Genomic DNA, 12871 nt, shown 5'->3' on the forward strand with positions numbered 1-12871 from the left:
TTCAATGTTTCTTCTTCCTCCCTTGCTGCTCTGTTTCCCCATTCCCAACTCATCCTACACCATTAAAGTCCTCATCAAGCTTGAGAGTGAGAAATCCTTAGCTAGTCGTTGATACAGGCTTAGATCGATCTTGACTTGTCAAGTCACGACAAATGAAATCACTCGAGTTGGTTGTTGGACCACTTCAAAAAACCCCGTGGCCTCTGCTTTTGATGCAATTCTCGAGCTTGAGCTCTGAATAAACCTATTCTGAATGTAAATGAGCAATCCCAATTCAAATCTGGGTCCAGTTCAAGTAACGGGTTCGTCAATGGTTGATCGCCAATTGACGGATTTAATTATAAATCGAAGCTACTTTCGAAGCTCGAATATGTTTTGTAATTTGAGGAACTCGAATTAGGTGAGAGAAGAAGTTGCATTCTCCATTGCAGAGTTGAGTGGGTTTAACGAAGTGGGCCGATTTCCTTCAAATTTGAGATGAACGACCAGTATAAAGGTCATAAAACTGTGTTTCGAAAGTAAAGAAAGAAGAACACTGTCCGAATCGATTTATGGGTATATAAATGAGGAGAATAAAATCGGGGTTGTTTGTAGTTGAGTTGCAAAAAGATAAAATAATCAGATGGTAGAATTAGGGATGAGAAACAGAGGACGAAGCAACAGTATGCTAGCATTGAATGGGTTAGTATTTAGGAGGGCAAATAAGTCATTTAAGTGTAAATTCATTCTGGGTTTTGGCAACAAAAAGAGTTTTGACATTATCATTTCCTTTTAAAAAAACTCTTGGTTGAGCTAGTGTTGAAAGTAAACGGGAAACCTTCTCAGTTAACCATCTTCTTCCCAGTCGATGGTAAAAGACCAAGAAAAGGAAAAGGCCATCGGATCACTGCAACAAATTGCTCATCTCTACTGCATTGTTGTATCAACTATCGAGATATATAAAGCTTAAAATAACTTAATGAACCTTCATTAGTAGCCGGGCATAGACGATTTACCTAGATTACTCCTTTCATAAAAGACATACTCCGTACTGCCTTAGCATACGAGTATTTTCAGTACTGGTAATTCCATGATAAAAGCAATACAGGTTCAACGTACAAGGGGCTGTCCGGACAGTCCGTGTGGGTCCTCTTCGCGTATTTTTTTGAAAAATTTGAATCGTGCATCTTGTAGAGCCCACAAAATAATGTATCTATGAAAAAATTAGCTCGTCCGAACATCGATAGGTATGTCAAAAGTTGAGTTTATACACGGAAAAATGGAGGACCGTGAACAATTTAACTTTAAAAACAATTGATAAATCACGGTAGTCCATTTTTCGATTATGCTAGTTTTCGATTCTTCTCTCTCTTAAGTAACAGGTGAAAGCATTCAAATACCCAGGAGAGAGAGAGAGCTTGGAGGAATGGAAATTAGATTTTATAGGAAGATAGATATCTTCACCCTACTACAAAAGCAAATCTTCTCCGTCGGTATTTTTATTTGTCCACAACCTTTGGCCTGATCTCAATCCCTTGAACAATGAGGCCACTCTTCCAATCACCGCGCGCTACCTCCATCACACTCATCTCCAGTTCCTTATCTTCCCCTCCACCACCCTCGTTGAAGTATTCACCCATCTCCATCTCCATCCACCCGTCTCCTCTCACCTTTGGGTATTTCCTATCGCAGCTCTCCCCGTTGAGTACCGAGGTTGTACGCTGCCTCCACCTGTTACCAAGGCTTAAGCCGCGACGAAAGACAGGGTTCCTGGGTACAATCTGATATTGCAGCCTCTGCCCTCTTTCCGGGTCCAAGTAAACAGATTGAGTTTCACTTTCACTTCCACTAACTCCAACCGCCACCTCTGTAGGTTGGTATTCAAATCCGTAGGCTCCTGCAGTTGATTTGAATACAAAGAAAGCTGCATAGGTTGTGTTTGGGGACAGCATGCTCGTGTTTATCTTGCCACGAATTTCAAGCCAGCACACGTTGATAAGCTCAGCTACCTCCGAGAACCTGTATTTTGTGAATTTATGATGATTTGTTCAACAATCATGAAGATTTTCAGAAAGTTGAAAGGTTTTTCAAGAAATGAAAAAAGAAGAAGAAAGACGAACCTGGACTCGGGTATGGATATCCATCTCCAATAGCTGGGTGTGTCACCCCATACAATTGTGAGGTTCCGTGCAGCTAACATGTAACATATCCTTCCACTTGATTTCTCCAACGAAAAGCTCTGTTTATGCCCATGGAAAGCAAGTTAGAGACGTTTACCACAACGTGATAAGCCATCTGGTGGCGAAAGAAATTGAAGCACAAATGCAATGCAGTAGTTGAACTACCTCCAAACCATTATTAAAGCTAAAACTTCCAGCAGGCCACAACTTTACAAGCATTGCAGAAATGTTTCGGGTGTTCAATAGTTTGGTCATGACAAATAATAAGCAATATTCCTATGTTCTATTTTCTCAAAAGATTGTCATTGCATAAACATTGGCTCCTGCATTTGAAAGTACAATCTTCAAACCTCCAAAGTTTCTATTCACAAGCCTGACAACAACATCAACAGGAAAACAAGCATATGCAATAGAAGCTTCGTAGCCGTATGACAAGTCTACTCAACTTCAGGAAAAAACATTTTGGGATGAGATGCTTTTAATGTTGAAAGCTACTCAGCTTTTAACTAGGCAATGCAATCTCTTTTGACATTGATTGGTGACAAGTCTACTCAGCTTCGTAGTCATATGTCAAGTCTACTAGTCAGCTTTAAACTAGGCAATACAATCTCTTTTGACATTTCCATTGCCGTCAAAAAGTGGAATGGCAGAATTTTTTCCCCCATCTCCTCCTCTCAGACCGCATTGAGGAGCTTAGGAACCAAAAGAACAAAAACTCCATTTTGCCGATAGGAACTTAGTTGTAGGACACAAGGGACATGAAGTTATTACCTAAAGGTCCTACCTATTTGACCGTATAATACACCCAATTAGACTACGCATTCAAAGCCATAAAACATTCCGTGTTCGATAAGAATATCAACAATCTGAATTAAACATGGCTCGAATATATAAACACTGTGGGGTACTATTAATCCAATCATTATTGGTTTGGTGATTTTACATAACAGGCCCAAGTTTCTATATAGGAAAGACAAAAAGCAAGTAACCAAACTCAATAATATGAACTGAAGAGAAGCAAGTGAAAAATGAAGGGTCAAATAGTATTAAAAATTGGGGAATCCCCTGGTACATACGAAACTAGTATCAAAAAAAATGTGTACCTATTTCGGGTTTACTGTACACCCCTATTCGTTACACCACTATTCATACTTTCATCCAAAAAAAGGATCCAGATGCGACATCGATCCGACTGTTCGTGCAATCAATGGTTTTGATTCGCTGAAGCACTCTAACTGGTCAAACATATATGAACCATTGATTGCCGAGCGATCCGGGGGTGCTGTAGTGCACGGGGGTAGTCCATGTGTAGGGCGGAATACAGCTGTCGATCTCGTCAATCAATTGTTCAAATCAAAAATGAAAAATTATATCTCAACCATTCATTTTTAAGATTGATGGCCCGTGTGCGTTCTACAGAGTGCCTTGTAGGGCATTGCACTATAGGATTTTTCAATTACGTAACTAATGACATAAAAATGCGTAACTAATGAGAAATAAAATGTGTATCATGTACCAAAAATATACGTACTATTCGTTAAAACTAAGCATTATCACATATACTTCCAATTTACACCATTGTGTAATAAAAAAAATATTGCTAAAAAATGTGTAAGATAAACCAAAAAAAAATGCATAATATTCCATAGAGCGCTTTTGCTCCATTGGGCGGTAGGATTGGTGCTGCTGGTAGTTAATACATTTCCTTCGTAACAGCGAACGAAATTGACAAACCTAAGCGAAATTTACCTTAGTGCCCTGGTCGATTAGAAGGGGATGGTCAGAGAGCCACAGATAGAGCTGTTTCTTGGAGGCAAACGAAGAAGAAGAAGAAGAGGAACGAGTGAGGTTCGGAAAATCAACGGCTCGGGTGATGATGTCCTTGTACTGGGACGGCAGGAACCTCTCCCAGACCGCATCCGATTCCGCCGCCGATTTGAACGTGGAACCCACCACCGCCAGCCTGCACGCGTCCCGGGGACTCGTCAGAGACGCCACGTTCGCTATGCACCCCTCCGGCAACACATCTACCGCCGCCATTCTCTCTCTCTCTCTATATGTATGTTTGTGTGTATATATATACTGGAAAGAAAATCTGGGCTTCGCTTTTGGCTCTCTGTATGTTATCTTGGAATGGGATTCCGATATCGCATACGGGTGAAAAGAGGACCTATATTTATAGGAAGGGAATGGCAACGGGTCCTGAAAGCTTCGCCATTAAGGTGCAGCGTTTACGAAGATAGGCAGTACGTCCGCATCCAGAGGGGAGAGAGAGGGAGAGAGAGAGAGAGAGAGAGAGAGGGACAGAAGGCGGGGAAAGCCAAGGCGTTTGGCTGTACACGGAAATGTAGCTTTTGAAATATATATATGAGTAGTGCTATTGGTACCGACGGTACCATAGGGAAAATGTACCGACGGCCACCGGACGGCCGATCCGAGCCGTCCAAATATTTTAAAAAATAAAACCGAGTGGGCTTACGCGAGAATCAATGGCATCCGAGGTGTGTAGAGTACTTGATCCGAGCACCCCTTTTTCGTGTATATACACGTATATACAAATATACACGAAAAATGGGTGCTCGGATCAAGTACCCTACACACCTCGGATGCCATTGATTCTCGCGTAGGCCCACTCGATTTTATTTTTTAAAATTTTTGGACGGCTCGGATCGGCCGTCCGGTGGCCGGAGACGGCCGTCCGGCGGCCGTCGGTACATTTTCCCTATGGTACCCGTCGGTACCAATAGGATTTCTGTATATATATCTATCCACATAAACATGTGAAGGGCCTTTATTTATTTATTTAGGGCCCATTCGGATAAATAAGCAACAGTGACTTATTTTTTGTCCTTATTCAAATTTTTTTCGTATCACTTGGCTTATTGTCATTTTTTTGGAGATTATTGCATCCTCACGACAAGAGGAATCTAAAAAGTAAAAAATTTTGACCGAAATCTACTTTTTTTTGAATAAAGACGAAAAAATTGGCTTATTGATCTACTTTCGTCTTTATTCAAAAAAAATTGGATTTCGGTCAAAATTTTTTACTTTTTAGATTCCTCTTGTCATGAGGATGCAATAATCCCCAAAAAAATGACAATAAGCCAAGTGATACGAAAAAAATTTGAATAAAGACAAAAAATAAGCCATTTTGGCTTATTTATCCGAACACCTATTCAATGAATGGACTGAACACCAATGGCTCACGTGTTGCGCCTTTAGGCCCGTTATAAAATTTTTTTAAAAAAATAAGCAGCTTATTTCACATTTTTAAATTCAAAATTAATGTAAATGAAAAATAACTTTTCAATTTTTTTTGTATCGTATAAAAGATTTCATCGAGAGTCTTTCAAATAAATCCATATTGCATATTTTTTTATTTTAATAAACCCATAATTTTTGAGCTTGAAATTGCCTTTTTAAAAAATAAATTTTTTTTTTCACTTCCGGAACGGGCTCTTAATGGGTTTCTCTACGAGTGATTATTCAATGTCGTGGAGCTCCTATGCATGGTGCTTCCCTCCACGCTCTGATATTCACGTGGAGTTCATTCATCCCGTCGTAGCTTTCACGGAAATATGTGGTGGTAGATGCTATTGGAGCATTAGCGGCTCCGTATGTTCTTTTAGATGATCAGAGCTTTTTTATATTTTTGTACATTACATGTAATAATTTTGTGGAAGATCTGATTTAAACACTCAACTCATATGCTATGAATACCCATTAATTCAGGCTTCAACAATTGATACATTAGTTTACAAAAAGTACATACTTTGAATGACAAAAAATATAAAGAGAGAGAGGAAAAAAAAAAAGTACTCCATCTAATAGTACTACCTCCATCCCAATTTATTTGTCACTTTTGAGAGTTCGTGTTATTTTTTAATTGATTATATCTTGTTATTTATAATGTTTTAGGTGATTTTGAAAATATTGTATTATAGAACAAATCGAGATCAATCAAACAAGATCCATATTGGATATCAAATTCATTACCAATTTAAAGATATAACCAATTTTTTTATCTAGTTAATATAGAACTGGGACAAATAAACTGGGACGTAAGGAGTATCTGTCAACTCTATAATTAAAACCAAAAAACGTATGTCCAAAAAGATTCATGTGAATCTATTCACCCCACTATTTCCTACAAGCCGGTTTAATTTTGCTCAACTCAAAATGTAAAAACAATTGCCGAGAACAATTGTAACATATTATGTTTTTTTTTATTTAAAAATTATCGTTTTTTTTGCAACAATGTATAAAATTATGTGTATATATAACGGGTAAATAGAGCTAGTAGAGCTAAGTTAATTCTTGAACACCCTAATAAAAATTCTTAGAGCCGTCACTACATTGTAGCGTCACGTGACGGTGTTTCAAATCACAGGATAGTCCTCTCAGAGTAACAGGTAATTTTCTTTTCTTTTTTGGTAAATATAATTTCTCCTTTTCTACAACATGGACTACTTCACAACCAAATGTGTGAGAGATTTTGCCTTGTTCTCTTTCATTTTAAAAAAAAAAAAATCAAAAAATACCCCTTAGATTCTCCTTACTTCTAACATTTCTCTCTCTATCTCTCTTCACTTATTACCTTTACTATTTTTCAAATAAAATTTCAAAACACAAACAAAACAAAACATTAATCTCTGAAGAACCGTGTTACGGTGTTCACGTTTGAATTGGTGGCGGCCACCGAAAACCCCCGGACATTAATAATTATATCAATATAACTAGTCTCGGCTTTGTTTTCGTTTCGTTTTCTAATGACGACGTGTCTGACCTGATTTATTTATTTATTTATTTTTGCATCTAATAATATACTGCAAATTTTTTTTTTTGCTTGTCTACTTAGCATGTCGTACCGTGCATATCATAATTCTTAAAGCCCGACTGGGCCAGTGGGAAAATTATTCAGCGCCCTGTGACACCGTGCCCCAGAACCTTTTTTACCGCACATTTTACCTGCCTTAAATTATTTCAAAAATGGTACTCACAAGATGGGTCCTACATGTATGTGACAGGTTGTGTTTTATGTTGTGTGAGTAATATTTTTGAAATAATTTAGGGCAGGTAAAATGTGCGTGGGTTCCACATGTATGTGAGAGATTGTGTTTGGATTGTTGTGTGTGTAGCATTATTGAAATTATTTTTCCATCACATATTTGTGTGGTTTCATCCACAATTATTTGGAACCTACGCAAATGTGTGGTAGATAAGAGTTTATGATACCACTACGAGGTGTCTTAGGAGCACTGAATAATTACTCGGGCTAGCGAAGTATGCTATAATATGTCGTGTTGTGCTCGTGAAGTCAAGGACGGTGTGGAGTTTTGCCTTGAATTCAAGACGTTTGAAGAAAGGTGCAAAATTTAGTGCGCATAGCAAAAAAGAGCTCTCAGCAACTCTGGTCCGCTTCTGGTCCAGGTCCGGACCAGCAAACTTATGGAGAAAAATCAACTTTCAGCCACTTTGGTCCGGTGTTGGTCTGGACCTGCGAGGTTCTATGCGTGTTGGAGCTTGCAGCAGTGGTGATCCAAAGCTGGTTCGGACTAGCGAGGTTGGTTTGGTGTGGTTGCACGTTTAAATGTGTTTTTACCTAATTTTTTGTACTTTCTTATAATAGGCAGCCTTAGATGCGGCTGCACGTTTAAGTGGGTTTTTACCTAATTTTTTGTACTTTCTTATAATAGTACTTTCTTATAATAGGCAGCCTTAGATGCGGCTGCACGTTTAAGTGGGTTTTTACCTAATTTTTTTGTACTTCCTTGTAATAGGCAGCCTCTAGGGTCTTGGGTCTTGGGTCTTGGTTCAAGGGCTATAAATAGAGCCTTATTGTCTCTGTTTGTTTGTTTGTTTTTTTTTTTTTTTTTGGGGGGGGGCGGGGGGGGGGGGGGGTGGGTTATTGTCTCTGTTAGGTTTTGGACTTCTTGAGTGAATCCCTTTAGAGAGGTCCCTAGGGGACTCTTATGTTGAAGATTAGATATTACGGTTTTGGTTTATACTCTATTTGGTTCCACCTAGGATTTTAGTATCCCTATCGGGTTCCGCCAGAGATTTATATCTAGATATCTGTAGTTGGATGCTTCAACAAGAGTTACGGGCATAGCCAGTTCTGTGTGTCATCTCTCCATTTATAGTGGATCCTTTCGCTCTTCTCCCGTGGACGTACCTAATTTGGGGAACCACGTAAATCTTGTGTTCTTGATTTTCGCTTATTGTTTTGTTTATATTCTCAATTTCATTTTCGGCACAACAAATTGGTATCAGAGCACCGGGTTTTCAATTCGAGGCTTTCGTTTTCCGCTGCGTACTGTGCAATTGGTGATCGTTTTAACGGCGACTCGATACGAAGTTGAGAAGTTTGTTCAACAAGGATTATTCATGGTCTTTTGTTGGAGGAGAAGTATAAAATTTTGTTGAGAGTTTGAGGAGGAAACTACTACGTTTTTCGGTATACTCATTCGGTAATTAACTCTGTGGTGGAGTCGGTAATTAACTTCTTGAGGAGTTTAAGCAGATCTTTGTGTGTATCCGGAAGGAATGCGTTGGATGGGAGGTGCCCGTTTGAAGATGGAAGCTCATTTTGGAGGCATGTGCGGCTGGGTTTTCTGAGTCGAGTTTACAAGGTCAAGCAGTCGTGCTTGAGCCTTGTTCGTATGTGCCGGTTGGTGATTAACCCCATGGGGGGTTTTGTTTGGTTATCGGTAATTGTCCAGTGGGGGCGGCCACGTGAGGGGTTTTGAGAGGAGATGAGCGATTGAATGAGAGGATTGTCTATAGTGTTGAGTTTGAGGGAATTCGAGCCAAGGTGGAGATTTGTGGAGTTTTGCCTTGAATTCAAGACGTTTGAAGAAATGTGCAAAATTTAGTGCGCGTAGCAAAAAGGAGCTCTCAACAACTCTAGTCCGCTTCTGGTCCAGTCTGGCCCGGACCAGCGAGCTTATGGAGGAAAATCAACTTTCAGCCACTATGGTCCGGACCAACGAGGCTCTATGCGTGTTGGAGCTTTGCAACAGTGGTGGTCCGAAGCTGGTCCGGACCAGCAAGGCTGGTTTGGTGCGGCTGCGCATTTAAGTGGGGTTTTACCTAATTTTTTTTATACTTCCTTATAATAGGCAGCCTTGGGTGCAGCTACGCATTTAAGTGGGTTTTTACCTAATTTTTTTGTACTTTCTTATAATAGGGAGCCTTGGGGCTGCTAGGATTTTGGGTCTTGGTTCAAGGGCTATAAATAGAGCCTTATTGTCTCTGTTAAGCATTGGACTTTTTGAGTGAATCCTATTGAAGAGGCCCCTCATATTGAAGATTAGATATTAGGGTTTTGGCTTATTCTCTATTGGGTTCCACCTAGGATTTTAGTATCCCTATCGGGTTCCGGCGGAGATTTGTCTCTAGATATCAATAGTTGGATGCTTCAACAAGAGTTACGGGTAAAGCCGGCTCTGTGTGTTATCTCCCCGTTTATAGTGGATCATTTAGATCTTCTCCCGTGGACATACCTAATTTGGGAAACTACGTAAATCTTGTGTTCTTGATTTTCGCTTGTTGTTTTGTTTATATTCTCAATTTCGTTTTCGATACAGCAGACGGATGCATAATTTGAAGATTAGGTGAGCGATAGTTTAAAAAATTGATACAAATGAAAGGCGATAAATAATTTTGTCAATTAAAATTGAAAATAGTTAGTTTAAAAAAATATTGTCCAATATACATTGGATCAACCTATTCAATTACTACTCAGATAAATATTTTTTTATGTTTAACTACGACTTCAAACAATATTGTGTATTCCTATCCATTTGAAAGGCAAAGTAACAGTTCAAAAAAAAAAAAAAAGTTTTGCTAAACTTAACGTTATTTTTAAAAAAACTTTTGGTTGAGCTTGTGTTGAAAGTAAACGGGAAAGCTTCTCGGTTAACCATCTTCTTCCCAGTCGATGGTAAAAGACCAAGAAAAGGAAACAGCCATCGGATCACTGCAACAAATTGCTCGTCTCTACTACACTGTTGTATCAACTATTGAGATAGATAAAGATTAAAATAATGTATTTACGCAAAAAATCAGTTTGTCCGGACATCGATAAGTATATCAAAAGTTGAGTTTATACACGGAAAAATAGACGACCGTGAAGGTTTAACTTTAAAAATAATTGACAGATCACGGTTGTCCATTTTTCGATGATGCTAGTTTTCGATTCTTCTCTCTCTCAAGTACGTAACAGGTGAAAGCATTCAAATACCCAGGAGAGAGAGAGAGCTTGGAGGAATGGAAATTAGTAGATTTTACAGGAAGATAGATATCTTCACTCTACTACAAAAGCAATTCTTCTCCGTTGGTAATTTTTATTTGTCCACAACCTTTGGCCTGATCTCAATCCCTTGAACAATGAGGCCACTCTTCCAATCACCGCGCGCTACCTCCATCACACTCATCTCCAGTTCCCTATCTTCCCCACCACCACCCTTGTTGAAGTATTCACCCATCTCGATCTCCATCCACCCGTCTCCTCTCACCTTTGGGTATTTCCTATCGCAGCTCTCCCCGTTGAGTACCGAGGTTGTACGCTGCCTCCACCTGCTACCAATGCTGAAGCCGCGACGAAAGACAGGGTTCCTGGGTACAATCTGATTTTGCAGCCTCTGCCCTCCTTCCGGGTCCAAGTAAACAGATTGAGTTTCACTCTCACTTCCACTAACTCCAACCGCCACCTCTGCAGGATGGTATTCAAATCCGTAGGCTCCTGCAGTTGATTTGAATACAAAGAAAGCTGCATAGGTTGTGTTTGGGGACAGCATGCTTGTGTTTATCTTGCCACGAATTTCAAGCCAGCACACGTTAATAAGCTCAGCTACCTCCGAGAACCTGTATTTTGTGAATTTATGATGATTTGTCAACAATCATGAAGATTTTCAGAAAGTTGAAGGGTTTTTCAAGAAATGAAAAAAGAAGTAGAAAAACGAACCTGGACTCGGGTATGGATATCCATCTCCAATAGCTGGGTGTGTCGCCCCATACAATTGTGAGGTTCCGTGCAGCTAACATGTAACATATCCTTCCACTTGATTTCTCCAACGAAAAGCTCTGTTTATGCCCATGGAAAGCAAGTTAGAGACGTTTACCACAACGTGATAAGCCATCTGGTGGCGAAAGAAATTGAAGCACAAATGCAATGCAGTAGTTGAACTACCTCCAAACCATTATTAAAGCTAAAACTTCCAGCAGGCCACAACTTTACAAGCATTGCAGAAATGTTTCTGGTGTTCAATAGTTTGGTCATGACAAATAATAAGCAATATTCCTATGTTCTATTTACTCAAAAGATCGTCATTGAGTAAACATTTGCTCCTGCATTTGAAACTACAATCTTCAAACTTTCAAAGTTTCTAGTCACAAGCCTGACAACAACATCAACAGGAAAACAAGCATATGCAGCAGAAGCTTCGTAGTCGTATGACAAGTCTACTCAACATTAGGAAAAAAATATTTTGGGATGAGATGCTTTTAATGTTGGAAGCTACTTAGCTTTCAACTAGGCAATGCAATCTCTTTTAACATTGATTGGTGACAAGTCTACTCAGCTTCGTAGTCGTATGACAAGTCTACTCTGCTTTAAACTAGGCAATGCAATCTCTGAACTATTAATTGTCGAGATGAATGGATCGGATGCCACACTACAGGGTCTGCAGTATAGGTACCCATTTCCAAAAAATATTACCTAACTGATGACATAAAATGTGTACCTAATGAGCAATAAAATATGAGTACTTCCAATTTACACCACTGTGTAACAAAAAAAAGTTGTTAAAAAATGCATAATATTCCATAGGGAGCTTTTGCTCCATTGGGTGGGAGGATTTGTGCTAAGAATTAGTCGAAGAGTGCGTAAGCGGTAAGCTGGCCCAGACCATGAGGTATAAAAAAAACTTAATTTTTTTATGGTATGCCTTTGTCCTTAAGTTTTGGCATTTAATAATACATTTCAGTTTTGGTAGTTAATGGAGTACATTTCACTTGTAACAGCGAACGGAATTGACAAACCTAAGCGAAATTTACCTTAGTGCCCTGGTCGATCAGAAGGTGATGGTCAGAGAGCCAGAGATAGAGCTGTTTCTTGGAGGCAAACGAAGAAGAAGGAGTGTGGTTCGGAAAATCAACGGCTCGGGTGATGATGTCCTTGTAATGGGACGGCAGGAACCTCTCCCAGACCGCATCCGATTCCGCCGCCGACTTGAACGTGGAACCCACCACCGCCAGCCTGCACGCGTCCTGGGGACTCGTTAGAGACACCACGTTCGCTATGCACCCCTCCGGCAACACATCCACCACCGCCATTCTCTCTCTCTCTCTCTCTCTCTCTCTCTCTCTCTCTCTCTCTCTCTCTCTCTCTGTGTCTGTATGTATGTATGTATGTTTGTGTTTGTGTGTGTATATATTGGAAAGAGAATCTGCGTTTCGCTTATGGCTTTCTCTGTCTTATCTTGGAATGGGATTCCGGTATCGCATATGGGTGAAAAGAGGACGTGTTTATAGGAAGGGAATGGCAACGGGTCGTGAAAGCTTCGCCATTAAGGTATAGCGTTTACGAAAGATATATAGGCAGATACCGCATCCAGAGGAGAGAGAGAGAGAGAGAGGGGGACAGAAGGCGTGGAAAGCGAAGGCGGTTGGCTTTACACGCAAATGTATCTGTTTGGATATCCGCATAA

The 12871-nt window shown here is 39.9% G+C and overlaps 1 protein-coding gene across 1 annotated transcript; it reads right to left on the minus strand.

Annotated features, from left to right (window-relative positions):
* Window positions 1–805: 805 nt before the first annotated feature.
* Window positions 806–12816, minus strand: LOC131299793 (uncharacterized). The gene is made up of 7 exons (XM_058325370.1): window positions 12219–12816; window positions 11128–11246; window positions 10511–11027; window positions 10085–10180; window positions 3909–4376; window positions 2100–2218; window positions 806–1998 (listed from the first exon to the last, which is right to left on the minus strand). Exons 1-7 carry the CDS (start codon window positions 12495–12497, stop codon window positions 1479–1481), a joined length of 2118 nt encoding a protein of 705 aa, XP_058181353.1. The 5' UTR covers window positions 12498–12816; the 3' UTR covers window positions 806–1478.
* Between the last annotated feature and the right edge of the window lie 55 nt (window positions 12817–12871).

This window comes from Rhododendron vialii, chromosome 9a, assembly GCF_030253575.1.
Source record: "Rhododendron vialii isolate Sample 1 chromosome 9a, ASM3025357v1".
NCBI classification, from domain to species: domain Eukaryota; kingdom Viridiplantae; phylum Streptophyta; class Magnoliopsida; order Ericales; family Ericaceae; genus Rhododendron; species Rhododendron vialii.

Bases quoted from the DNA above. Each gene is read 5' to 3' on its own strand.
- LOC131299793 (XM_058325370.1), bottom strand. From the start codon at position 12,497: ATGGCGGTGGTGGATGTGTTGCCGGAGGGGTGCATAGCGAACGTGGTG. The intron at 11,247-12,218 runs GTAAATTTCGCT...GGGCATAAACAG, and splicing joins TGATCGACCAGGGCACTAAG to AGCTTTTCGTTGGAGAAATC. The intron at 1,999-2,099 runs GTTCGTCTTTCT...CACAAAATACAG, and splicing joins ATATCCATACCCGAGTCCAG to GTTCTCGGAGGTAGCTGAGC.